The sequence below is a fragment of the Centroberyx affinis genome, unplaced genomic scaffold (genome assembly GCF_046629955.1).
Source record: "Centroberyx affinis isolate AG114_WGS23_722 - 3 ecotype Tasmania unplaced genomic scaffold, CSIRO-AGI_Caff_v1 ptg001130l_1, whole genome shotgun sequence".
Lineage (NCBI taxonomy): Eukaryota > Metazoa > Chordata > Actinopteri > Beryciformes > Berycidae > Centroberyx > Centroberyx affinis.
In genome coordinates this window covers 78,143-104,679 of record NW_027279669.1, presented here as the reverse complement: position 1 = coordinate 104,679, position 26,537 = coordinate 78,143, and the positions used below count along the sequence as shown (strand labels likewise).

General features: G+C 39.6%; 3 protein-coding genes across 4 annotated transcripts; 2 read left to right on the top strand and 1 right to left on the bottom strand.

The window, feature by feature from the left end:
- Positions 1 to 3,348: 3,348 nt before the first annotated feature.
- On the bottom strand, positions 3,349 to 4,030 carry LOC139647940 (transcription factor HES-5-like). The gene is made up of 2 exons (XM_071523951.1): positions 3,908 to 4,030; positions 3,349 to 3,792 (listed from the first exon to the last, which is right to left on the bottom strand). The coding sequence occupies exons 1-2, from the start codon at positions 4,028 to 4,030 to the stop codon at positions 3,349 to 3,351; spliced, it is 567 nt and encodes a 188-aa protein (XP_071380052.1).
- Positions 4,031 to 7,846: 3,816 nt separating this feature from the next.
- LOC139647935 (transcription factor HES-5-like) lies at positions 7,847 to 8,504 on the top strand. Its single transcript, XM_071523947.1, has 2 exons — positions 7,847 to 7,969; positions 8,085 to 8,504. Exons 1-2 carry the CDS (start codon positions 7,847 to 7,849, stop codon positions 8,502 to 8,504), a joined length of 543 nt encoding a protein of 180 aa, XP_071380048.1.
- A 2,419-nt stretch (positions 8,505 to 10,923) lies between these two features.
- On the top strand, positions 10,924 to 25,770 carry pank4 (pantothenate kinase 4 (inactive)). Of its 2 annotated transcripts, XM_071523935.1 has the most exons (20): positions 10,924 to 11,045; positions 11,495 to 11,585; positions 11,723 to 11,935; positions 12,401 to 12,584; positions 13,543 to 13,635; positions 13,899 to 14,052; positions 15,102 to 15,283; positions 15,769 to 15,850; positions 16,653 to 16,753; positions 17,053 to 17,058; positions 18,724 to 18,879; positions 19,125 to 19,237; positions 19,894 to 19,981; positions 20,326 to 20,477; positions 21,116 to 21,171; positions 21,414 to 21,463; positions 21,751 to 21,855; positions 21,952 to 22,052; positions 22,351 to 22,419; positions 23,955 to 25,770. In XM_071523935.1, exons 1-20 carry the CDS (start codon positions 10,928 to 10,930, stop codon positions 24,202 to 24,204), a joined length of 2,364 nt encoding a protein of 787 aa, XP_071380036.1. In that variant the 5' UTR covers positions 10,924 to 10,927; the 3' UTR covers positions 24,205 to 25,770. The 2 variants fall into 2 exon arrangements, with proteins under 2 accessions (XP_071380036.1, XP_071380035.1); XM_071523934.1 differs by lacking the exon at positions 17,053 to 17,058 and having other exon boundaries at positions 11,495 to 11,577; positions 11,727 to 11,935.
- Positions 25,771 to 26,537: the final 767 nt, after the last annotated feature.

Below are 26,537 nucleotides of genomic sequence, written 5' to 3'. Positions count from 1 at the left end.
TGCATTATATGCATTGTGACAAGCAGTTGTACTAAGACCAATAAGGATGTATAGCCTTATTCAGACATTTTGGAGAAGACTATGTCTTTCCTGACTCATAAAAAGGCCCTGGAGCCACATTTGGGATAAACCAAATGTTCATGGGAGATTCCACTATTCTTTCCCGCCTCGGAAGAAGTGGTTTAAATCAACCTTTAACAATGGCCAGGGAAAGAAGAATGGGTTGAGAGTCAAAGGTGAAGGGGTCACTGCCTGAGCAGAGTCAGCAGCTAACTTATAAATTATGGAACTGCTGCTTCATGCTGGGGTTTACTATTCTAGTGGATGGGGCTTTCTTTTGAACAAGACCCCAGATGATAGATCCTATCTCTTAACTATGCAGAAATTGTAAAGCTGCTGCTATATATTTGCATATGGGTGGATGCATACTATAAAATATGTTTAAATAATGATGAAACACCAAAGTTGGTGTTTCAGCAAAAGCCTCAGTATTTTGGGTTCTTTAAAAATGCTTTCTAAGAAACACAATGATTTCTCAATTCTAAATTTTCTAAATTCTTACAGCCCAACTGCGGTAAAATATGTCTAAAATCTTGCAGTATACATCCAGCCCAAGCAGAGTAGTGCTACCCTATTCTTTCTATGAAAATATAGACTTATAATGTATGATTACAACTTAAATACCTCACTGCCTTGTTTCAAGGTTTAACATGTTGCCTTCATAAACACCAGCCTTTCTTTTGAAAAGGGATTTGGTATTGTTTTGTATATAACTGTATGGCACAGACAGATATATTGTTCTGTCCATCAGTTTTGTCACCAAAGTCGATTTAATTTTGTTTCTGTGCTGTTGCAAATTTCACATGAATAAATATTCAACAGATTCTAACCTTCTCTTTTTCATGTCAGCTCATTCCAGTTAACTTTTTGGGTATAGCATCATTAAACCCCTTCATTGTTTACCCAGCTTGATACATATTTGTTATGGTTATATATTTGTTATGGCTATATATTTATATAGGATTAATCATAATTATACTTTTATATTTGATAAGAAAAATATATATTAAACTACATGTAATGTTATTACTTTTCATTTTCATATTAATGTGAAAGAGATTTTTTTTTTTTGCCACAGAATGATCAATGATCAATTAATCCACTTGGTTATATTATTGACTTTCCATATTCATTTATTCATTCAATTCATAAATTGAGAATGAGGTTCATTTTTTGTTTTACTGTCCTGTCTACGAGGACATAAGGGATGTACTTTTTAGTAAAATGTCCTCTATTTATGTTGATTTCTTTGGGTTGGATGATTATGAAAAACTTGAGTTGTGTTTCAAGAAGGGAACCTATTGTGTAGCAGATTTTATTTGTCAAACTTGGGAGAGAAGGCAGAATATTTTGTTTACGACCGAGCTGTATAATAAGCTGTATAATAAGCGGTAATCTTGTTATAAGAAATGTTTTGAAATGTATGGCCGCTGCAACGATAACTTTGGTGTCTTGTAAACCCATGAGGGTTGGGCACTTAGTGTGCATGACACGAAAATAAAAGAAAATCAATTAATCAATCATATAACTTGTGAAGGCACACTGAAAACACAAAGCTGTGGAAGAGGTTTTTAAATTATCCAATTATTAGTGTCAGATGTGGCTAGTTCAGGATTTGAGTTAGCAACAATTACTGAAAAACACTTTAAGCCAGGACCAAGCTTTTTGAGCATTGGAATCAGTGCTACATAGATGCTCCCAATTCACTGTAGTTTCCCTTTAGCAATACATTTAAAATCCCCACAGGCTGCAGCATTGCCTGCTCTCCCACTGACCCTGTGTTGTCACCAATATACACGTGTCTATTAGGCTACAACACACGGTATGAGAAGTCAACAAATAGCTAAAAGAAAATCCATTGTAATAAAGGTAATAAAGACCTGTGATAATTTACACAAGGTAATTGTAATTTCTCAGGGTTTCCTACACTGCTCTACAAAAGTAAACAGCAGATATTTATTTTTTGTTTTTCAAAGGTCAAATGACATGACTCAAATTTAGATTTCATTTTTACGTAAACACTGCTACTAAGCAATATATATTACATTGGTACACTTCTGTACCAATAATACTTTTGTCAGGACAAGAGCTAATGAAGATGAAGATTAGGATATGAAGTCATTTTTCTCAGTTTCACTCTGTCTAACTCTTATGTAGTTACCGCCCTTTAGCTTTGCAGGGTAGTACAGTGCAGCACTTCAGGGTTCAGTGCCTCACTCAGTGGCACTGATGTTAGACACCATAGATGTGATATCAGCCATAAGTTCACAGCTGGAATACACACTCATGGTCAGTGCCAAGGGTTGAACCAGCAACCTCCTGCTTATTGGCCTCTGCCTCTCTATGTCCTGGCCAACAGGTTTTCAGGAATGTAATGTCCATCATAGCTGTCTAATATCTTTTGACGATGCACAATCTTTGTTTTTTTACAAATACATACCAAAAATCAAGAATCAGGCCCTGAACTATTGAACATATGCAATAGGTGCATTTTGCTCCTCAGATTTAGCAACAGGTAATGTAACTCAGACATTTGACTCAAAAGGAAAAACAAATATACACCCAGAATGAACCAGTTCTGCATGTTCCAGGCATCATGTGGTTTTGTTGTCCTTTGCTGTAAAACAAATGTTGGAATACTTACTGGGTCAACATCTGTTGATGTATTGGCAGTAAAGAGACAAGCAAACTCAGAATTTTCTGTGATTGTTTTATTTCGCATCCACTTGGCTTGAAGAGATACATTCATCTGAGACATTTTCCAAACATTAACAACCCCTTCATTGAAGGTAAGAGTGCTGTCACTCACAGAGCGATAAAGCAGCACGTTTGTTTGGATAAGATTTCTCTCAACAGAGAGTATATTAAAACTCTTCATCTGCTAAAAATGCAGATAATTTGTTATAAGATGTAACATCAGAATGAGCATTTTTCATCAATAGGATATTTGAATATCAACATCTAAAGTTGAAATATTCTGAACGTGAAAAAAGTTCAAAAATATTATCCCCTGAAAGGAGAAAAAATATACTGACATTGTCAGTGTTATTGTCATTGCAAATATTCCCTTGGGGAACAAGAGGTAATGTTTACTTTACAAGAAAAAAATAGTTTTTCTGCAAATATCACAGTAACAAAGAAACTGGCCTTTTCAAAAGGCAAATAATCTAATACAAAATATGAAAACTTTTTTCAGAGCAAAATAAGATGACCACAAATAAGAAGACAAAGTTGAAAGCCTTTGTACAACATTAGTCCGGTTCTCTTTCAACACAAGTCTGCAGGTCTCTACCACGGCCTCCAGAGGGCGCCGTGGACTGGACCCTTCTCTTTGCTGAGGACTGGACTCTTCTCTTTGCTGATGCTGGTCCAGACTGGGCAGCTCAGAAGAGACAAGCCAGCCTCTCTCAGGTTCTGATCAGAGGAAGACTGCAGGTTGTGGAAGTGGTTCAGCAGTCTTCTCTGGGACTGTGTCTTCACCTCCTCCTTGGACAGGAAGTGCGTCACCTCTTGGACACACCTGGAGTAGCCCTGATTGACAGCTGCTGAGTCCACAGGTTGGTGCTGCTGCTGTCGTGTCAGGAAGCAAACTGTCATCTCCAGGATGTCTGCTTTCTCCAGCTTGGAGTCAGGCTGCTGTTTGAGGAACTCTGGACCCAGGAGAGACTTGAGCTGCTCAATGCTGCTGTTGATCCGCTCTCTGCGTAACTTCTCCACCAGAGGCTTTCTGAGCTGCAGAAAGAAGAAGAAAGTCATGAATAAACTTATTCTGGAAAATAACATGAAGGTGAATCAGTAGGAACATGAATGATGTTGAAGTGTTCATTATCTTGAGCCTTCAATTTACCTTGTGTGTCAGAGTCAGTTGCTCCTGAGAATTGGTCATTGCTGAAGTGATTGTAGGAGCCATGGCTGGATCTCTGTGCTGTAGAGGTTTCTGTAGAGAGAATCTGATCTCTGCTGGCTTCATCCCTCCTATTTATAGTCACAAATCTCCATATGAATGTGTGGGTCTTGGTCTGGTTGGACTTTCTCACAGTCTCAACCAATCAGAGAGCTTGGTAAGACAATAAGGGATGCAACACGCTGAATGCTCTTATTGCTGGGGGACAATGGTTAGATCTCAGGGGAACAGGTGGAGGACTGGGGGTGATGGAGAGAGACTCACAGAGCTCTGTGTGAATCTGGGAAAGTGGTGACCCTGCAGAGAGAGCAGATCTGCTGCCTGATGTTGGGATCAATGATGCAGACTGAGCACACGCTCATCATCTCATCACACACGTGGGAGACTGACAGAAATAACAACAAAATATTGCTTTTCATTTTTCATAAATAAGAGAGACGTGTTTTTTATTGGGTGTTGTGTTGAGTATTTAGATCAGTGAATTTAACTTCTAAAATACTGACAGTAGCAATTTCCATTATGTCATTCTTCTGTAATTCTTACTGAATATCTCAGTTATCCAAACTTATCCAACTTGTAAGCATAACACTACATGATCCAATATCTAGTCTTGTTTAAAAACAAAAAGTGGCAGTGTGTTTCATCTGGCTTGTTTCTACTGTAATTGCTGGATCAGTAGTCAAGATGATAGTTAAAATAACCATTAAATTAGAAAGTGCTGCTCCAAGCCCATAGTCTTGATGCAATAGAATATTTTTTAATACATATTAAGTCCAACGCTTCAACAACTAATCCCTTTATCAACACCCAGATCAAAATATTTTTCATTATGTTTTAAATTAAGTTTTTATGGCATCAAGACTATAAGTGTGCTTTAATTTACTATGAGTGTACTTCAAGTTATAGTTCTCCTGCACCGTGACCAGCACCTGACCAATTCAGGAATGTGCTCTCTTTCATCCGCCCAGACAACATAAACAGCCTGGAATGCAGAGGAACAAAAAAAAAGGCTTTTGAATTTTCATTAATCCTTAGCATGTCTGCATTCCTTATAGCAGTCTCATACGCCACTTCACAAAAGCCTGGTAATGACAAGTCTTGATGTTTGGAATTTTTATTCACAGACAGTGAGACACAACTCGTAAACTGACTCCATAGTTAATGTGATGTGCAACCAGACACACTTCTTTTGTTCTTAATGAAACCAGTGAATGGACAGAGTGTGGGAAACCAGGGAAAACTCACTCACAGAGCCCCAGTGGGACAATAGATCCAGACCTCTAGACAGAAAGGTCAGCGATGGGGAGAGGAATTCTTTACTTTATTGTATTTTAAATGTTTACGTTATTGACAGATTAAAACAGATAGTATCTTGTTTTATATATATTTAAAGATAAAGTTTCAAACGTATAAACTGATATTAATAGATATCAGTTGAATTTAAATCAATTTGTAAATGACAAAATCTTTTATTTAAAATATGCTAAAGAAGAGAATTCCTCCCCCATTCCTATGGTTTTATATAAGATGAAGTACTAGCCTCATCATATTTATATCATGAATTGTTAATGTAGCTTTTTTTTTACCACATACATTTTAGCCTAGATTCTTTAAATTAAAGAAAATAAATTGTTAGAAGCTGTATGAATTAATTAATTAAATAATGAATGAATGAATGAATGCATTTAATTATGAAATCTGTGCATAAATACATTGGTTGCTTAAATTCGTTTTTAGGTTACATACCAAGTCAAAATATTTGTGTTTATTCTTGTTGTGCTCCCCTAATTGAGGAGTGTCTAAACAACAAACTTTACCCTCAAGGGATCGTTGGGAACCGCTTGTGTGGGGATGAATTAGCATTTAACAAGGCACACGCCTATTGTTGAGTGGAAGCTCAGTCAATGGGCAGAGTGTGGGAAAGCTCTGGAGAGCAGAGTCACAGTTCAGTGTGATTAGCATCCTCAACCCCACCAGCACCTGACTATTCTCCAAGGGGAGTTGGCACACTTAGGAGGAAGAATTTCTCTCTCCTCTCTCTCTCTGGTGCCAATTCCCTAACTTGTGCCAACTTCATTTCCCTCTACCTACTGTTTAATGGGACATCACTTCAATCCAAGCCTTTCTTTTTATGTCCATTGATGGATGCCAAGCTGCCAAGGCAATACCGCCCTTACAACAGGGACCATAATGGAAACAAGCAAGTGACTTGTGTTATGGTTGATGTTTTCACATACATGCACTTTTGTGTAAATGGCATGGGCTTTAAGAATCTTTGAAATAAATTAACTAACCCTAGCCAAGAGCACAGAGTGGAAAAGTGGATCCAGGATTGAGTGATGGAACATGAAATGCAACACAAGATGGTAAATGTCTCTCTCTTTCAGGGGATTGATTTTACAAAAACACAAAGAGGACTCCGTTTTCTTTTTACCAGTTACCAAATACCCTTCATTGCTGGACATCAGGAACCACTTTACAATAATGTAACGCAAATCTGTGGTTGCTGGGAGTAGGCCCCTTCCTTCCCCTAACCACAATATAGGCCTAAATCTAAATCTAAATCCTATAATTCAATCATCTTTTTAGGTGTATAAAAACTTAAAACACACTCTTCCTTTCACATATAATAGAATTTTTATTTACAGTTTCTGAGACACTAGGCAAGAAGATAATAAATGCATTGAAGGCTATTTGCGCTCCTCCTCACAGCTTCGCCAAAACAATGCAGCATCAAAATCCTAAATGCATTGAAATGTCCGGCCTTATTGGCGCTCCTCACATATAGCTTCACCAAATAATCAAATTCAACATCAGAAGAAAAAAAAACAGGATCTACTGTATCAGCCAATCATTGAGCAGCATTAATTAAGAGTAGGCAACATTTTCACATGCAAAAACGTAAGCACATTATACTGACATGGACTGTGAAAGTTAGAATTAAAAAGAAAAACAGTTTCTATACTAACTTTTCTGAATGACTAAGGTCTCTTCTACTTAAACTAAACCCTTAGAAAAAACCCAGCCAGTGGTGTTGTTTCCCTCCAGATGGTTGGTGACGTCAGGGTCTGTCCCTCGCACAACACAAGGCCAATAGTAGTCAATGAAGCTCCATTCAAAGACCTTTTGTAGTGTATTGACTGCAGCACACAGGACTCAGTGTGGGAAACTGAGATCAACTCTCTACTCACACCGACTACCAGCCTCAAGACAGAGGACACATCTGCTACATCTGGACACCAGGATGAATATCAACTGAGTTTCAGTTAACTGTTACTCAGTGAACATCTCATCACAGCATAGTGCCCAAAACTAGTAAAATTGGGTTTGCTTAAAAAAGCTCAACAGCTTCAATACTTGATCACAATATTGAAATGTTTTGGCCTAAATATGAAAATATAAAATACTTTTAAAATGTATAGCTTTTAACATTTAAACTCTTCGTAACCAATATCAAATGAGTTGTGAATTTAGGGATTGTGATTTTAGGCCAATCCAGCACAAATGCAACAAGACTTTTAAAGAGGGAAGGTGCTTTTAATATCAAGGACAATGTCTGTCAGTCTCCCACGTGTGTGATGGGATGATGAGCGTGTGCTCAGTCAAAGTCATTGATCCCAACATGAGGCAGCAGATCTGCTCTCTCTGCAGGGTCACCACTTTCCCAGATACACACAGAGCTCTGTGAGTCTCTCTCCATCACCCCCAGTCCTCCACCTGTTCCCCTGAGATCTAACCATTGTCCCCCAGCAATATGAGCATTCAGCGTGTTGCATCCCTTATTGTCTTACCAAGCTCTCTGATTGGCTGAGACTGTGAGAAAGTCCAACCAGACCAAGACCCACACATTCATATGGAGATTTGGGACTATAAATAGGAGGGATGAAGCCAGCAGAGATCAGATTCTCTCTACAGAAACCTCTACAGCACAGAGATCCAGCCATGGCTCCTACAATCACTTCAGCAATGACCAATTCTCAGGAGCAGCTCACTCTGACACACAAGGTAAATTGAAGGCTCAAGATCATGGACACTTCAACATCATTCAAAATCTTACTGATTCAACTTCTTGTTATTCTACAGAATAAGTTTATTAATGACTTTCTTCTTCTTTCTGCAGCTCAGAAAGCCTCTGGTGGAGAAGTTACGCAGAGAGCGAATCAACAGCAGCATTGAGCAGCTCAAGTCTCTCCTGGGTCCAGAGTTCCTCAAACAGCAGCCTGACTCCAAGCTGGAGAAAGCAGACATCCTGGAGATGACAGTTTGCTTCCTGACACGACAGCAGCAGCACCAACCTGTGGACTCAGCAGCTGTCAATCAGGGCTACTCCAGGTGTGTCCAAGAGGTGGCGCACTTCCTGTCCAAGGAGGAGGTGAAGACACCTTCCCAGAGAAGACTGCTGAACCACTTCCACAACCTGCAGTCTTCCTCTGATCAGAACTTGAGAGAGGCTGGCTTGTCGCTTCTGAGCTGCCCAGTCCAGACCAGCATCAGCAAAGAGAAGAGTCCAGTCCACAGCGCCCTCTGGAGGCCGTGGTAGAGACCTGCAGACTGGAGCTCACACCACATAAACTGAAATGACCATATTGGTCAAAGCCTATTATCAAAGATATTATTCTGAAATGGAGAAGGTGTGTTCGTCTGTCTATGCAGAAGGTTTTTATTCATGACTAAGCCCTATTGGGCTGACATTTTGATTTACTTTTGAAACTATGTTTTCAAAGAAAAAGGAAAAATTGCGTATTTTTTTCTTACTGGAAATGTTGAGTAACAAAACAATGTATTCTATGAATACCATGTTTTCTTTTGTTTATTGATCAATATGTTGAAAATGTGTCAATTCTTGGCCAGCATCATCACACCTGCCTTAAATTCCTGTGACTCTTCTGTGTCAAGATTAATCCAATTACTGTTAATTGGTCATTTTTAAAGGAATAGGCAAATCTTATTTGTTAATGCTACCATCTTGTGGTGTTTTGTTTAATGTGCAACTTTTATGGTTTTGCACCTGTATGAACTATTCTTCCTTCACAAGGATTATTGATCAATGTGGGTCATGTAATAATTTGTTCTAAGATCAAAATGCTTTGATGTTTTGAATTGTCATTTATGTATATGAATGCACAATTCAAAGTTATGTATTTTCTCTCTATGCAAGAGAGAAATTGTGTTTAGCCTGTGCTAAACGATTCCCTGTCTTTTGTAAAGACAGCTTTTTCCTCTACTCTGTTAGAGTACATTGTTTCTTGGAGCACATGTCCAAGTTTTAGCTGTGATGCATCATCACCTTTAATGACTCTTGTTGAGACACTTAAACCTGATGTGACCCATTTATTATATTTTGAATAAACAGTCATTAACTGAATCTTGAATTTTGCAATTTCATTCTTTACAGAGATAAAAGATCAGTGGGGCTATGGAGATCAAATCATCTATCTATCTATCTATCTATCTATCTATCTATCTATCTATCTATCTATCTATCTATCTATCTATCTAGCAATCTATCTAGCAATGTATCATGTTTGTTTGTATAGCCCTTAATCATTGTTAAATTCTCAACTTCTACATTATAAAAACAATAAATGCAAACCACAACCCTAATTAGACCCTGAATTCTTTATTCATCTCTCTATATATGTATCTATCTCTCTGAATCTCTGTCTCCATTTAGAGTAAACATGCTCACTGTTCTGTCAGCTGGCATAATTGACCCAGCAATCTTATGGTCACCAGCCCTGCTCTCTAACCACTGAAGCACATCACCTCCCTGAAATACTGGCACAACCTGATAAGCCTGTGTTGAATGAAATCCCACCATGCCAGCTGGTTGAAATAACAACAGCTGACTAATGAAAACATAGATGCTCTGATATGGAGCCTGAAGCCTCAGGACATTTATACATTTTACTGATGTTCTTACTCAGAGTGACTTAAAAACACTGTCAGGAAGGTGCAGGATTTGAACCTGAAACCTTCTGATTACAAGAAAGTCTCTCTACCCACTGGATCATCAGGTTATGTTCTCTGATAACATCTAAGCCTATAAAGAGTCCAACCATGCCAGCTGGGTTAAATGCCAAGACTGGAAAAGCAAATGTGGTTAAAAACAGGTCAGACCACTTCCACAGTCCCCAGACCAGTTCTCACTCTGGAGTCACATGTGAGCCGGGAGCATGGGATCAAACCCCACCAGAAACCAGGTGAGTCAAGATGAAAGAAGAGTGCTGAAAATCAAAATACAAAAAAATACTAATATCCTACACTACACTAAAAGCCTTCAAATCAAAAAGCATAACAACAATAGAAACAATAACAAATAGGCAACTAAACCATAAAAGCAAAAACCAAAAAGACAATTCCAAAAAATCTCTAAATACTAAAGAAGAACAAACTACAACTGAAATGAAAACTCAAGCGAAATTAAAACCCAACTGAAATCTAAAACAACAGCTATGAAAAACAGTATATTAAAAATGAAATCTCAACTGAGGTCAATCAATAACAATCTATATTTCTTTCTTTCTTCTTTCTGTTTTTGACTTTGGTTACTTCTGTCTTTACATTATCACCATCTTTTCTTTCTTTTCCTTCTCTCTCTCTCTCTCTATAAAGAGAGAAAAGAGAAAAATAATCAGCATATATAGATCTATATATACACATCTATGATAATAATACATATCAGAATCATATTACTGTAATAAATACAGCACATTATCTATCTTTTTGTCTATCTATCTATCTGTCTGTTTGTCTGTCTCTCTATGCATCCATCTATCTATCTATCTATCTATCTATCTATATCTATCTATCTATTAGGGCTACTAACAGACTTGATCATGGGACTGTGATGTTTACAGTCAAGACCACGCCCACTATTTTGTCAGATGCGCGTGCATCGTGATTGGACGACGGGACGCACGCAGCCACCCAAGCAGCGTCAGCTCGTTTCAGTTGTCGACGATGGCGGAATGTGATCGAGTTGTCGGGAGTAGTCACAGCATGGATAAAAGCATAACTCTCCCACCAGATGAAATATTCCGCAATTTGGAAAACGCAAAGCGGTTCGCAATAGACATAGGTACCTGGGATTTACAGGTTTTGCATTCGTCAGTCCTTGCTGCTTGAACGTAATCCCTGTGTGTTTTTAACAGGCTATGTAGCAGCCTGATGATACTATGACAACACATGCCTTGAAGTGAACGTAAACAAGCCAAACCTAGCCGTGTGGATTGTATCTAACGTCAACTAGTTGGCCAGCAAGTCCGTTTACCCTGAAATGCACGTGTGACGAGCTATATCGGTTGTCATTATCTCAAGAAGTGGATGTTTGCCAAACAACCTGATCAACTTTAACAACAGCGTTAACGTTAGCTAGTCTGTGACAAATCCAAAACAGCCTACAGTTAGCTTCAGTTTCGTAGTTTAGCTAGCTAGCGGCTAACGTCTGTTGTCCAGTGGTGGTCTGACTGCTTTCTGACAGGTTTCTCACCGGACACTGTCAAATCAATGTTGTTTTGCTTTTAACAGGTGGGTCTCTTACAAAGCTGGCCTACTACTCTACTGTTCAACACAAAGTGGCCAAAGTGCGATCTTTCGACCACGCTGCAAAGGTAAGTATTTGTGACCACCATTTTATTCTTCAGTTGGTTTCTATTAGCAGTTGTGGAGTCAGGCTACCTAGCTTAGCGGAGGTATTGCCAACAACTGGATTTATGAAGTGTTCACCCTCTGTGTCTGCTCTGTTTCATCTGTCTCCCAGGAGGCTGCTAGTGACAAGCTCTATGAGATATCTGTGCAGGAAGAAATCACTGCACGCCTGCACTTTATCAAGTTTGAAAATGCTTACATTGAAACGTGCTTGGACTTCATCAAAGACCATCTGGTCAACACTGAAACCAAAGTCATCAAAGCCACGGGTGGAGGGGCACACAAGTTCAAAGACCTCATCGAGAAGAAACTTGGACTCAAGTGAGTGTGCAAACCAGCTTTCATTCTTGTCTGCCTTTATGCTGTGTCACTTAGCTTTTGGTGTATGTATGTACAAAGAAAGAAATAGGATGGGAAACCAACACCTGACATATTCTGGCAAATATCTACTGTTAACTGGTTTGCCGATTCTACCAGCCACTTTAGTAGCTGACCAACTGTATGTATGCAGGTTTTCATTCCTCTCAAACACTACACCAGCCGATTTGCCTGATAAGCACCTTTGATGAAAACCTGTCTCTCAAAGGCACATGGTTGTAGACAGCTGTTCTATTCTCAAAATCTGGATGTCTGGTTAACACTAAGAGTGGATGGTATGTTTTACTTTGGAATTTACCAGCCACTTTGGCCAGAGGACAAAACAGTTTGTTTTCTGCTCTGGCTATAATTCACATTTGGCTGAGAATAACTTAACCTAATGGGCCTTAATGTGTTGCATTATGGCAGAGTGGACAAAGAGGACGAGATGACCTGCCTTATCAAGGGCTGTAACTTTGTGCTGAGGAACATCCCCCATGAGGCTTTTGTCTATGCCAAGCACGCCGACTCGGAGTTCCGTTTTCAGAATACTCATCCGGACATCTTCCCATACCTGCTTGTAAACATCGGCTCTGGGGTGTCTATCGTCAAGGTAATAACTGCTGAGCCAAAGTTTTCCCTGCCTTTTATGGAGGCGTAGGTTGTAATGTCATCCTGCTGTGGGTGTTGTGTGGAGAAGAGGGATCGATGACTGTTTAAGAGCACAAAATCATTAGTTGTAAAAATGTAAGGCTGTTAAAACCTATACAGAATCCCTGTGCAAGGGAAAGCCAATAGATGTATGAATTCAACAATGTTGAATTGTTTCAAACTAACTGCTGAGTCTGTTCCACCTCTGGGACTTAATTCTTAAAGGTTCTTACAAACAAATTTGTAAGAACCTAAATCCAGCCTAGACTGGTGATTGATAAAAAATTCAGCTAGATGCCAAAATTAGTGGGTTACATTGATTTTCTCCAAAAATCATTGCAATATCAAAAGTTGAAACTAATTTCTATCTGTATTAAAGGTAAGAAGGCTACATATGTGATATGGGAACAAAAAAAGTAAGGTGCAACACTCTCTCAGTAGCAAAATATAGACTATTGCATTAAAAACATTTTTTAATAAAAGAGGCCTACAATTGAAGCACATGAAAATATGAATCAATAGAAATAGATATAATTACAAATTATAGAAATGGATAGAAATATTAACCAAACCAAAAGTTATTTAAACTTATGAAATTTGTATGTCACCCTTTTTTTTTTACAGTGTATGCAGTGTTTGCGGGATTAATGCTTTCACTTGCATGGATCAATAAGGAAATTCAAACAATAGTTTCATAATTCACAGTGACATTTGCTGGGCGTGTCCTGTTGGGTTAGCAGGTTAAGGCACATACCATGTACGTGCAATGGCAGAGGTTCAAACATGACTGGTGTTTCCTGTCTTTCTGTGCAATGAAGCTGAAAGACCTTCACCAACCACATCAATCAGAAAAAGCATTTTTGCACCGTCTGTTTGTTATGCAAGTTTGGCTCATTATCCTTGATCTGTCTTTGAAACAGGTTGAATCAGAAGACAAATTTGAGCGTATAGGAGGGAGCTCAATAGGCGGGGGGACCTTCTGGGGTCTTGGAGCCTTGCTCACCAAAACAAAGGTATCATTTGTACCCCATCCTACTGTTGCCGTCAGACTATAATAGTTGCTACTTTGTCTTTGTTGACCGTGAAAGATTGGCTTCTTGGTATTACTTTTATTTTTAACTTCATTTGCAGCTTTCTTAAATGTTATAGACCCGACACATGACAGACACTTTTCTTCTTCCTCATTGCTTGTGGTCATTATAAAAGACTGTCGGAGCAAAGTGCAATATTTCTTTTCCCCGAAGCCTCTTGAACTTTGCCTTTTTTCCTCTTTTAGAGATTTGACGAGTTGCTACAGTTGGCCTCAAAAGGGCAGCACACAAGTGTCGATATGCTTGTCAAAGATATCTACGGAGGATCTTACGGGTCCTTGGGCTTGACTGGAGATCTTATTGCGAGCAGTTTTGGGAAGTCTGCTACTGCTGACAAAGGTGACACAAGGGCCCTTTGTATTTATGCAGCTGCCCTAAAGCCTTATATATCCAGGGTTGTGTCATAAGAGAGTGGAGTGACCCTTTGGCTATATCTCTTAGAATCTCCATATGATATGACAAGCATAAATAAGACTTTTTCCGTTGTGTTCTTGGTTTGACATATTCCACTTGGCAATTTTGCATACCTGTGCAATTCCCCCTCTGGTGAAGTGAACTGATGACCTCTCACCCAGTTGTAGTGCGGCCTTGTTCCCTCTTGGTATTTGTTACTATTGAGAAATGTAGAGATGGCAACCTGCCATACAGATCCACAGCCTTTGCTGGCTTATTAAAGCAATGCCAGCTACTCTGTCTGCTGCTGTTGGGCCATTCATGATTTTCATGAAGTAGGCTAGTCTATACAGTTTCAGTGCAGGTCTGAAAAGTATGGGCAATGATTGTGACAGTGTTTTGTAAGGATGGGAAATCCAAAAAAGCAAGTACATTTGGAAGCAGTCCACACATTCACCACTCCATTGTGAATATCTTTCGGTTGAGATGGTTTTGTGTGGTGCTATTAGTGATATTAGTGATTATCAGCGTTCAATCAAAGGTAGAAAACAATGAGCTATCAATCTGCACTGTCTCTAATGATTCACATTTGGGAAAGTATGGAATTTCAAAATGTAAAAAGTGTCAGAATCCTATCTGTAATCTGTGATGTCGGTTGTCTACTAATGTAATCAGAATTTTTTTTTTTATATTCTTTTAGGACATGAGTGTGAGGTTGTCTTTTTCTGTTACAATATTGTCATTGAACAGAAGGTTCAAGATATTCAGAAGCCTATCCCATTGATTACTAGCCAAGCCCCCTGTTATGACACTGAAACAGTTTTCCCAACAGTGTTATAGTTCTTAGAAATTGGTGCCAGATAATTCTTCGGCAATGCTTAAATAATCAATCAGAGATCACTAGGAGAAGTTTTGAGCCCCTTGAACCTTCTTTTCAGTGCCGTGGTAAGGCTGTTTTGCCTGTATGTTTAATGTATATCTGTTCCGAATTGTAGAATTCTCTAAAGAAGACATGGCCAAGAGTTTACTCCATATGATCAGCAATGACATCGGGCAGCTGGCCTGTCTGTACGCCAAGCTGCACAACCTCTCCAGAGTGTACTTTGGAGGCTTCTTCATTAGAGGACACCCTGTCACCATGCACACAATCACCTACAGCATCAACTTCTTCACCAAGGCAAGGACTCCTTCTTTGCCGGCACATAGACAACAGACCAATAGACATTGTAACAGTCTCTGTGTTTCCTCTTAATTGTACAGTAGATTGTGGCACTGGTGCAAGAAAATTAGCACCGCAGATCGAGAAAATATGAAATTGAAATAACAGTATAATTTTAGCTAAATTTCCTGTAAACATAAATGTGTTAATTACGTCAAACTATACCAAGAATGGCATGTTTAGAAATGAAGCCTGCACTAGATTGATAGCTGGGACTGAAGAAGGGACAGATGCGGAGCAAAACTAAAAATCCCGTCTAGCACTACTGCTTCATTAAATTACATGGTGAACACTGAGTCTGTCTCTCTCAATCCAGAGAATCCTTCTCATTCTCACTGAAGTAGATATCTTCAGTTTAGTCCTGGGTCTGTTATCAGCTGGACTTGATAGCAATGCACCCACAACCCACAGATGTTAACCTCATTTTCTTTTTGTTGTTGTAGGGTGAAGTTCAGGCCTTGTTCCTGAGACATGAAGGCTATCTTGGAGCCATTGGAGCATTTCTTAAAGGAGCAGAGGAAGACAGTAAGGAAAAACTTATGAGTGAACATTATTTTCCTCAACTCAGTGGCAACAGCAACAGTATTATGTTGCTGAAGATTATGCTTGTGAAGGAGGGCGCACATCCATCATTTTCGGGAGGTGCAAACTCATCATGTGTGCGGCTTTCTATTGTGTTTTTATGAGCTGAAGATTATGCTGAAAAATATTTCTCGACAGCACTATTTGACTGGTAGTAGAAAAAAAACCAATATGAACGTCAACTAACAATGACTGGAGTAAAATGATTTTACATTTTCATTTTTTGATAAAAAATGTATTAACAGACAGATTCTCCAATTTTTTTTTTGCCTCCATCCGTTCACCTCAGTCCTCATGCACATGCAAGGCCTCCTTCACAAAAAGTTCCTCACACTGTTTGGAAACTTATAACCTACATCTACAAATAGATCCTTGCCTAAAATTTTCATCAGCATTTATTTACTGAAATCAGACATGTGTAATTGAGCCACTTGTTACAATATCTGTCTGTCCTTGACATTATTGATTGCCATGGCAAACTATAGAAGTTGTGACTGTTTGCAAAAGTGATGCAATAGACCACAAGGAGAAATAAGTGACTCAGATTCATAGATTTATATGTAATTGGAGTAAAATGTTGAGAAAATGGAATAAACAATGGGTTTATATCACAAACATTGTACTAAATATAAAAACTGCTGCCTAACGCACCACCGAATGTCTGATAAAAACCTTAGTATAAAATGTGCTGTAATATGTCATACCATAAACATGTCATCATTTTGTCTTCCATACACACGTCTAGATCCAAACCAGTACAGCTGGGGTGAGAATTATGCTGGAAGCTCAGGCCTGATGAGCGTTTCTCCAGACTTAAATCCCATGCAGCGTGCCCGCAGTGGAACGGTGAGTCCGGGTCACGTACCACAAGAGGGCACTCCAAACCTCATGACCTATTTCCACTCTGCTGACTTTTTATTGATTTTTTTCTTTTTATTAGCCTTCTTGCCTCACCCTCTTCCATCAAATTTCTGAGAATTTCACATTTGCTCTTTATTTGATTTTTATTTTGATATTTTTCTGTCATCACCATTGTCCTCTCTGAATCCATAAGATACCCATCAATCTCTGCAGTCTCATAATCTTTTTTTTTTTTTTCATTTCCTCTCCACACATTCCTCTGTCTACCTAACGCTCTCCTTCAGTTTCCCGTAAGTACTTCCTTATGCTTTACTTGTGTGCGCTGGTTTGATGACATGTTGCTTCTGCTCACAGTGCCTTGCTTTGTAGCTGTAAACACTTGACCTAAGCATTCAGTCACGTCAGGCATTCACTTGTTTATTCACTCGTGTAAGGACAAAATGAGATCTCAAACTTGCTTTGGATTTTTCTCAGCTCTTGAGAGCAGATTTTGTAGCCATCGTATGATTTTGCAGCAGAGCCTGATGTTTTGTGTCTTACTAAAGGAGTTTTTTTGCTCAAATCCTATGACGTGAAGATGCAAAATGAATGAAAATGGTTTGATGCTCGTGTCTAGATGGCCCGTAACAGTGAGCACTTTGCTTTGTGATCCCTTAAAGCGATATTGTCACTTCTCAGCATGCACACCTCCATAAATGTTTATGAGCTGTTAACTCCAACATTAGCCGCCCTGGGGGATTCACTCACCACTGATGTTCACGCTTTCAGTATCATTAATTGCAAACAGGCAAAATAACCTCTTGAAAAGTGTGATGCAGGACTGAGAATGAGATGATATGTAGCTCTACTTTTTCATTGTTTGCGAATGTGAGAAGTCAGGTTTATTTCTATAGCCCTTAATCACTGTTGCAGTTTCAAAGGGCTTCACAGCGGCCACATCATGAAAACAGTAAATTAAATCGACACCCCCAACCTAAGACCTTCAAGTCAAGACAAGAAAAAAAAAATAGAAGAAAGAAGCTACACAGAGGCATCCCCCTACCGGGATGGTCAGTGCCGAGAGTGGGAAAACAAAGAATATTAAATGTTAAATGTTGATAACAAAATGGAGTGTAAATGAAATGCACAGAAGTCCAATATTTAGACTAGTTATTCAAAATGACATTAAGAAACTGATTACAAGCAAGTAGAGGGGCCAGTTGTGGTAGCTTACCACACATGAACTCCTATAGAAGAATGTTTAGGGCTGCAACTAACGATTATTTTCATTGTCGATTAATCTGTCGATTATTTTCTCGATTAATCGATTAGTTGTTTGGTCTATAAAATGTCAGAAAATGGTCGGAAAAATGGAAAAATGTCGATCAGTGTTTCCCAAAGCCCAAGATGACGTCCTCAAATGTCTTGTTTTGTCCACAACCCAAAGATATTCAGTTTACTGTCATAGAGGAGTAAAGAAACCAGAAAATATTCACATTTAAGAAGCTGGAATCAGAGAATTTTGACTTATTTTTCTTAAAAAATTACTCAAACCGATTAATTGATTATCAAAATAGTTGGCGATTAATTTAATAGTTGACAACTAATCGATTAATCATTGCAGCTCTAAGAATGTTCTCTAAAAAATATATGTAATTGCTCTATCCACTCCCAATAATAGTCTAGTGGTTGTGACCCCATTTCTGGATCCACTTAGGACCGAATCCCGCCTGTCTCCCCAAGCTTTCCTGTTGTCTCAATCAACAAAAGAATACTAAGAGGAGTGGACCTCCCACTCCACTTTTAAGAAAAACAGTGTTCTACCGAAGTGAAATCTCACTGTGAAATACACACTGACCTCAGAGAAGACAGTTGGAGTAGGCTTTGACATCTGAGGAGGAGTTTGGAAGAGGCATTGGTTCATCTGAGTTTCTGGACAAGATGGAGTATATGTCCTCTCTCTTTTTTGCTTCCAGTTTGACATGTTGGAGATGGACCGTCTGGAGAGGCAGCTGGTGAATCTGCCTCTGCTGCAGGATCCCTCCTCCTACATCCCTGACACGGTGGACCTCACAGAGGACGCTCTGGCCCGCGAGTACTGGCTCTACTGCTTCGAGGATGCTCTAGACGGGGTAGGATGGCGGTATCTTTCACTGAACGGTTACTCTCCCCAAAACACTAAACCACGTTTATCAGCGGTTATCGTTTCTGAATATAACACCAGAAAACTCTGCTTCTTCTACAATGGATTTCTCCATGTCTGATTCTTTAATGTCGTTGCAAAATGGGGAGACTAGAGAGAAGCCGTTGCTCTTTGATTGACAGAGGCTGTAAATGGCAGACACGACTGATTATTGTTCTTGTTTCTTTTGAACAGGTGGTGAAGAGGGCTGTGGCGAGCCAGCCTGATATCCCAGAGGCTACCGAGCGAGCCGAGAAGTTCCGTCAGAAGTACAGACATAAGCTTCAGACCCTCCGCCACCAGCCTTTGTAAGGACTGCCTCTGGTTCTGCATGCAAGCCTCATCTATCTGACGTTGCTTCTAGTAGACTAGAACTCAACTCCTGTCTTGATCATCTGCATTAGACTCATATCTTCATACCTAGCTACTGTAACCGCTTACATGCTTTATCAGTGAATGAGGAAAGTTTTGTTGATGTTGAATTATGTGTATTTATTCAGTTTTTAGGAATGGTGTGCACCGCATTGTGAGTTGTCCTTTTCAACCAAAACTCTGAGCTGTGGCCAATGTGAATTGGTCAAAACGTTAAACATATTATGGTGCACTGATGATTTATAAAACACAAGTAATTAAGCAAAATATACTGAAAGAATAGCGATATTGGAATGATGGGGGCGTAGCGTGTTGCTGCTCTAGGATGATAGTATATCCAGAAAACCAGACTTTCAGAAATCAAGAAAAACAACCATATTATGAGATTCTCACATTTTGCTAATTCTATAATGGGTTTTGAATAGGTAACTTTGCCCCAGTGTTATGAAAACTTGGTCAGCCCATACTAGTATACCTTCAATTCAAGCGAAAACATTTTCACATATGAAAAGTGCTATGTTTCTATCGTCCCAGCCCCATTTGTGTGTGTTTTTCTTTCTGGCTAATGTAGAGTGCTTCTCTTCTCACCTAGTGCTTATGGATCCCTCACTGTCAGAAGTCTGTTAGACACGAGGGAACACTGTTTAAACGAGTTCAACTTCCCTGATCCCTACTCTAAGGTCTGACTGAAATCTATCAACCACCTCTCTGTTCCTCAGTCTTTTCTCTGCTCTTTGTAGTACACCATCGATTTTTTTTTATTTTTATTTATTTTTGTGTGATACAAGTGCTGTTGAGTTGTGGTGGTGCTGACTGATCCTTGTTGTAAATGTTTTACCATTAATGTTCTCATACAGTTTAATGGTTTTGTACAGATTTGTGTCCGTCTGGTAAAATTATCCATGTAACTTAAGCAATAGAAATAAGTCTGACATTTTGTGAAATAATTTTAACATCATTACAACCCTCAATTCCATTTGAAGTAGAAGCTGTTTCTCACTATCGTGTCTCTGTTCTGTTGCAGATCAAACAGAGGGAGAACGACATGGCTCTGAAGTACTACCAGAAGGCAGTGAAGTCCCTGGAGGAGCTGAGTTGGGAGGAGAGGCAGTTTGCCCTGGTCAGGGGCGTCCTGGCTGGGAATGTCTTCGACTGGGGAGCCAAGGCCGTTTCTGAGTGAGTGGAATTAACTATTCGTACGCACTTTGAGCAACTTGGTTGATGGGTCGGTCTATTCTGACCGACTGTGGCCGGTGCGAGAGGCTCCGATTACATCTATGTTGAGGTCTCAAAGTTTTGAACAGTGCTAATTAGATGGCATTAATCGAAAATAAACTGGAAAAAAAAAATACATCAGAGCTTACCATCGACTATGGATACAACTGTTCTCCAAGTATTGGTTTTGAGATGTTTATTTTTTTAGTCTTTCAGATGAATGTTGCAGAAACCTAAGAAGCTTTGACTGACTAATCAGCTTCTCATCCATTTTGCACTTGCTAGGCAGAAATATTGTTCATGGAATGAAATCACATCTGTAGGGAGACGAGGAAGCATGGAAATCTGATTCAGAAAGTTCAGCTGTGGCAAACTTTTCTTGGTCAGAGGCTTGGTGACCATCCACACAGCTCAGTAGGAAATTAATGGACTTCCGGTGAATTGTTCATTGTGTTGCTCACAGTGTGGACACATGGTTAGGTTTGGTTAGTGATTCTATTCTAGAACACAAAGTTTGGAAAGTCTGGTTTCAGTGGTTTGGGTGCAGCAGTCGAGATACCTGCTCAGACTTGTGCATATTTTGTCTTGATGTCACGCAGTGTCCTGGAATCTGATCCTGAGTTTGGGTTTGAGGAGGCGAAACGGCAGCTGGAAGGTATCGAAGCACTTCTCTTTGGACCTATTTCTCCTTCAGTATACCCTCTGAATGTGGGCTTCTTATTGTTGAACCCAGTATTGACACACTGACACACAAGTCTTCAGACCCGCTCCATTGCTGTCACTTCTTTTAACGTCTATTTAAAACAAAATGCAGAGCAAATTTATATTGCTGTCAAATTGAGTCTATTGATTAAAATGTATCTCCAAATGAGTGTCTCTTTTTGTTTTCCCCCTCAGAGCGGCCATGGCTTGTCGATGCCTATGACCAATGGATCCAGAGACTGAAGGTGTGGATCTCTCTCAGCTTTTTGTATTTTACTACATGATCTCAACATCAAGTTATTTACTGTAGCGTGCCATTTGGTGGGCGGTTTTATTCAAAGCACCTTTCAGGAGCGCATACACATTTAGCATGGGTTACCCCAGTGGTTAACAAACCCATAACTCTGGGCAGTCTCAGTGCCATGCTCTACCTTTTGACTGTGTATTTCACATACGCGTGATAGTGTGTGTTTTTTGCTGTGCTGTTTATGTTCACTGCTTGAACACAATCCATCCCGGTTTTCTCTTGCAGGGTCCTCCTCATAAGTGTGCCTTGTTTTTCGTAGATAATAGTGGAATGGACATCATTCTAGGGGTGATGCCCTTTGTCAGAGAGCTTCTCTGTAGGGGAACAGAGGTACGGAACTGTAATGCAATAATAATTAAAAAAAAACATACTTTTGATAAAATGTGAATCCAAAAATGATCATTCCATGTGCCCCTTCCTTTTTAGGTTGTGCTGGCCAGCAACTCTGGTCCAGCTTTGAATGACGTAACGAATGGTGAACTGCAAATTTTAACAGAAAAAATTGCTGCTATGGATCCAGTGATTCAGTGAGTATTATGAGACTTTTTTGGAAACGGATGCAGAGTTTGATTGACGTGATGTTGACAGGTCAAGCTGATGACAGAAGTATTGATGTATTGTTACTTGTGTGAAACATAGACCACATCTATTATTCACACAGTGAGACAAAGCCAACTAACATCATCGTCTTCTTCAAAAAACATCTTTTTCTTTGCTGAATAACTTCTAAAATACAGTTTTGAGTGTCTGATCTCCTGATTTCACGCCTGAAAGGTTTTCCATTTTTCAACAATGCTTGCAGTGAAGTATTTATCTGTTGCGCAGGGCCGGGCTGAAGGAGGACAGGCTTACATTGGTGCAGAGTGGTTCCAGTTCTCCCTGTTTGGATCTGAGGTTGGTCACACAAGGCATCCCTTATTTTAGATTTTTGTTTAATTAACTGCACTGTCTTGTTAATGAATATTTTATGAACCTGAAGACTGGGTTTTTTCTTCACAGATCCAGAAATGTATGAAAAATGAATTGGATCATTTCTAGCTCTGTAAAAAGTTTGGGAAGGGCACAAAATGCCTGGAAAAGTATTAAAAGAAAAACTACATGTTCAGTGTCAACGCACATTTTATGTACTGTAGTTGCAGATTCATTGTCACTTCACATATTGATATTTTCAAGAAGAATTTTAAGAAATTGAAAAAAAAAAAAGTATAAAAATGAAATGTTAATAGAAATATCAAGTAGATATCTCTGTTAAGTCAGCCTGGAAATATATTGTATAGCTTTGTAATGATGTGTTTGACACCAAAAAAAACAAAAAACAACTTAAATCATAATGTGTGAAATGACAGTAAGTCTTCAACTACATGAAACTTATATGAATGTAGACACTTCTCATAAAATGCAAATGCAGCTGACTTTTAAACTCCTAACATGACTAGCAAACAATGATATAACTGTAATTCTAAGTCCAGATATGAAGTCTGAATAAGGCTTTTTAAAAGTCATGGAAAAATATCACCACTTGAGTATGCCAATAATACACCCAAATAAATGTCTGAATTTGTGATCTGGAATCTGATCCTGAGTTTGGGTTTGCAGAGGCTAAACGGCAGATGGAAATTACTTCTGTTTGTACCCATTTTCCCACCAGTATAGCTCCTGACTTATTCTGTTGAACCTAATATCTGCACAAATAGAACGATGAAATGATTCTACCACATGCTGAAAAGCTTCAGACCCGTTCCATTGCTCTTGTACTTTTTTGTCTATTTGGAGCAACAATAAATGCATAGTAACCATTTTTTTTGCTGTGAATTCTGATGCACAGAGTAGCGTATTTGTCCATAGCACAGGTCTATTGATTTTAAAGGGGCATTGAGTAATCTATGACCCTCACTGACAGGTCTCTGGCACAGCCCCCCACCCCTCCCTTCCCCTTGAAGTATGCGGGCCTGTAATTGACACAAAAAATAAAATCGCATTTTCACAATAGAGACAAGTAAGCTAGCTAATCAGCACAGAGATTCAACAGAAGCATCTAGTGAAGAGGTAATATATCACACCATGCAAGTATACAGTATAGAGTAATAATAATAATGCTTTGGCACTTTTGGCTTGAGAACAAGGTTTTAGAGTCTTCATAGCTGAAATGTCTTGCGATGCCGGGTGCTCGGAAATTGAGGAATTCTTATGGATGGGGGGTTTTTGTTAAATAAATAAATCTGCAATACGGCCAGAAAGTTAGTTTCGAAAGTCAGAAATCTCAGCACATGGCAAAGTAATCGTTGAGTCATTGGTACTGATGAACAGCCCTATCAACCCCCCACAAGTATACTACGGTCATTATATTTGTGGGGGGTTGAAAACTTTAAGTGTTGCCCCTTCGAACATCATCAGTAGTGCTTTGTTCTCTGCCTCTTGCCATTCCCCAGCCGTCTGGACAAAGTGCTGGCCATGGTGGTGCGGGAGCGGCAGACGGACCTGGTGATCATCGAGGGCATGGGCCGGGCCATCCACACAAACTACTACGCCATGCTCAGCTGCGAGAGCCTCAAGATGGCCGTCATCAAGAACTCGTGGCTGGCCGACCGGCTGGGGGGAAAGCTGTTCAGTGTGGTCTTCAAGTACGAGGTGCCGCCCGGAAAGCCCATCCCGGACCCCGCGGCGCTTACGCCCTCCTGAGCCGTGAGCCGGGGGGCGAGTTTATGTTGGACAGTGGGCCGAGCTCGGGGGAATGAGTCAGAGCTCAGAACGTGGTGGGGAGGATGATGGTACCGCCACTCGCTGAATGAATGATTGTAATGCTGATTGTAAAATTCAGGCAGGTTTTAACGGTGATCATTAACAGGGAGGCATTAGATTGATTTGAAAACTTTGTGGGTAATTTTAGCACAGGTTTTATTCAGATGATTTGCATCGATTTCTTTCAGGTCTCTGTCCAATATGCTGTACAATCACTTAGTTTGCCGCCATCTTTGCTGCCTACTGACCTCATTCAGTAACTGAAGTGTGTTGTAGTTAGAAGGGAAATCATCAAGGGTTGTCTTCGATAGACTTAACAGACTGTTATGACAGATGAGATCTTAGCTTGTAGACACAGGCATCAGAGACAAGAGTTTATAAAAAAAATATTGCATCAGTTACCCTGCCACAGCATCCAGTTACCATAACGACGCTGTGCCCCCATAATGGGGATGAGACACTTTGGCGTGCGTGCATGTGTGCGCGCGCATGTGTGTGTGTGAGCGTGCGGTAATTACAGCTTTCAGTGGTAAAGCTTTTCACAAAAAGTGTGTTTAATGTGCCTTGAGGCCGATGTGATCAAATCATCATTCACTCAACACAGAATTCAACCAGCTTGCTTTTAATTCCTGTTGAAGGCTACAATATACACACTGTCTGCTTTTGTTTTCCAGTTATTTCACGCTGTAGACTAGGTTGAATCCACGGTTTCCTGTTTTTCATTACTGCCAGAGGATGAGCTGAGATTATTGAGTAATTATTCAGTGTTATTATCATTTAGTTGTTAAAGTTGCTTCAGGGAATGTGTTTGATCAGTGTGAGTAGCAGCACTTTATCAGAGGAGGTTTGAAGTAATTGTACAGCGTTACTCCACAAGGTGGCAGTATTCTACTGTGAAGTAGATTCTTTTAATGTCTCAAAACTTTCCCAGGGTGCTTGGTGTCAAAATCAACACTGCATATTTCAGGTTAAAATATTTTATCTTTGATTCTTTAGTGATTTTTCTCTTATGAAAGCACCACATTAAAATTATGTTTTTTTATTGAACCGGGAGTCATAGCCTGTTGGGCTGTGGCATGGATTTACTGTAATAAGGAAATTGGCATGTAGAAGTAAAAGCTGCTATTGATCCCTAAATTATAATGCAATTGTTCAAAGGCAATAAAACCACACCGCTTCATTTGTAACAAACATGCAACACTGTGAGATTATAGAAAGTGGCTGGCCTAAAATATTGGTGATTTCACTGTACAAGTTAACAAGTTAACTATCTGAATTCAAGGTAGTTCATCAAAAGCCTTGCCTTGCTGTCAAAATGTTTCCCAAAGTTATAGTCGCTTGACATGTGGACTCACTTTGTGATATTGTATCATCATTTGTACATATATGTGAGATATACAAGTATTTGTGTACATAATTCATTTGCATCACTTCATATAAGCACACAAAGCACAATTTTGTGTATTATATTCTTCTCCTGACAATCAATTTTAATTAAATTGTGAAAAACCTATATTTTACTCATTTGAGTGTTTGCCTGTTCCTTTTGCTTTTGCTTTTTGGATGCAGCAAGAGGGTTTCACTGTGTGCAGCCATCAAGGAAAAAAAAAAACGGGGAGTGTTGAGAATTGCCACATGCACCCATATTTAAGCTCCCAGCCTGCCCCTGGCGGTATAGCAGCTAGACACCCTGGTATGTGGTAGTGGATGCCTGCTGGGGAGCCATGTGCTGATAATGTATGAGGCGGCCTGGCAGGGGGTCCTCCTGCTATTCCTCTCCCTCATCACTCCCACTGCCAAAAAAAAAAAAAAAAACGCATACCAATTCTGCAAGGTGCCACATGCATTCGGTGCCCTCTGCGTATTAAACTGTCCGAAAAGTCTGTTCCCTGGTGTCGTACCCGCTGAAGAGAATTGTTTTGGGGGGTTTTTGTCGCTGTCCTGCGGTGGAAAATGTTTTTTAGCAGGGAGGTTTCTCTCCAGTGTCAGCACACTCAGCATGTATGGGTCAAATAGCATATGCAAATAATGCCCAGTGTTTGTTTTAACCTGCTTTGACTACCAAAAAAGGACAATGCTATTTGACTCAGACCTGATTGTAAAAATGCTAAGTTGTGCTTAACATAAAAAACATAAACCTCAAAATAAATTTAAAAAAAACAACTTGCAGGTCAGAGTTTAGATGTCTGTATGTTTTTTTTCATATGCTAACACACTCTTGTAGACTTTCTGCATGCACTGAACATATAAACAGTCACAAGGACAGTTTCAAT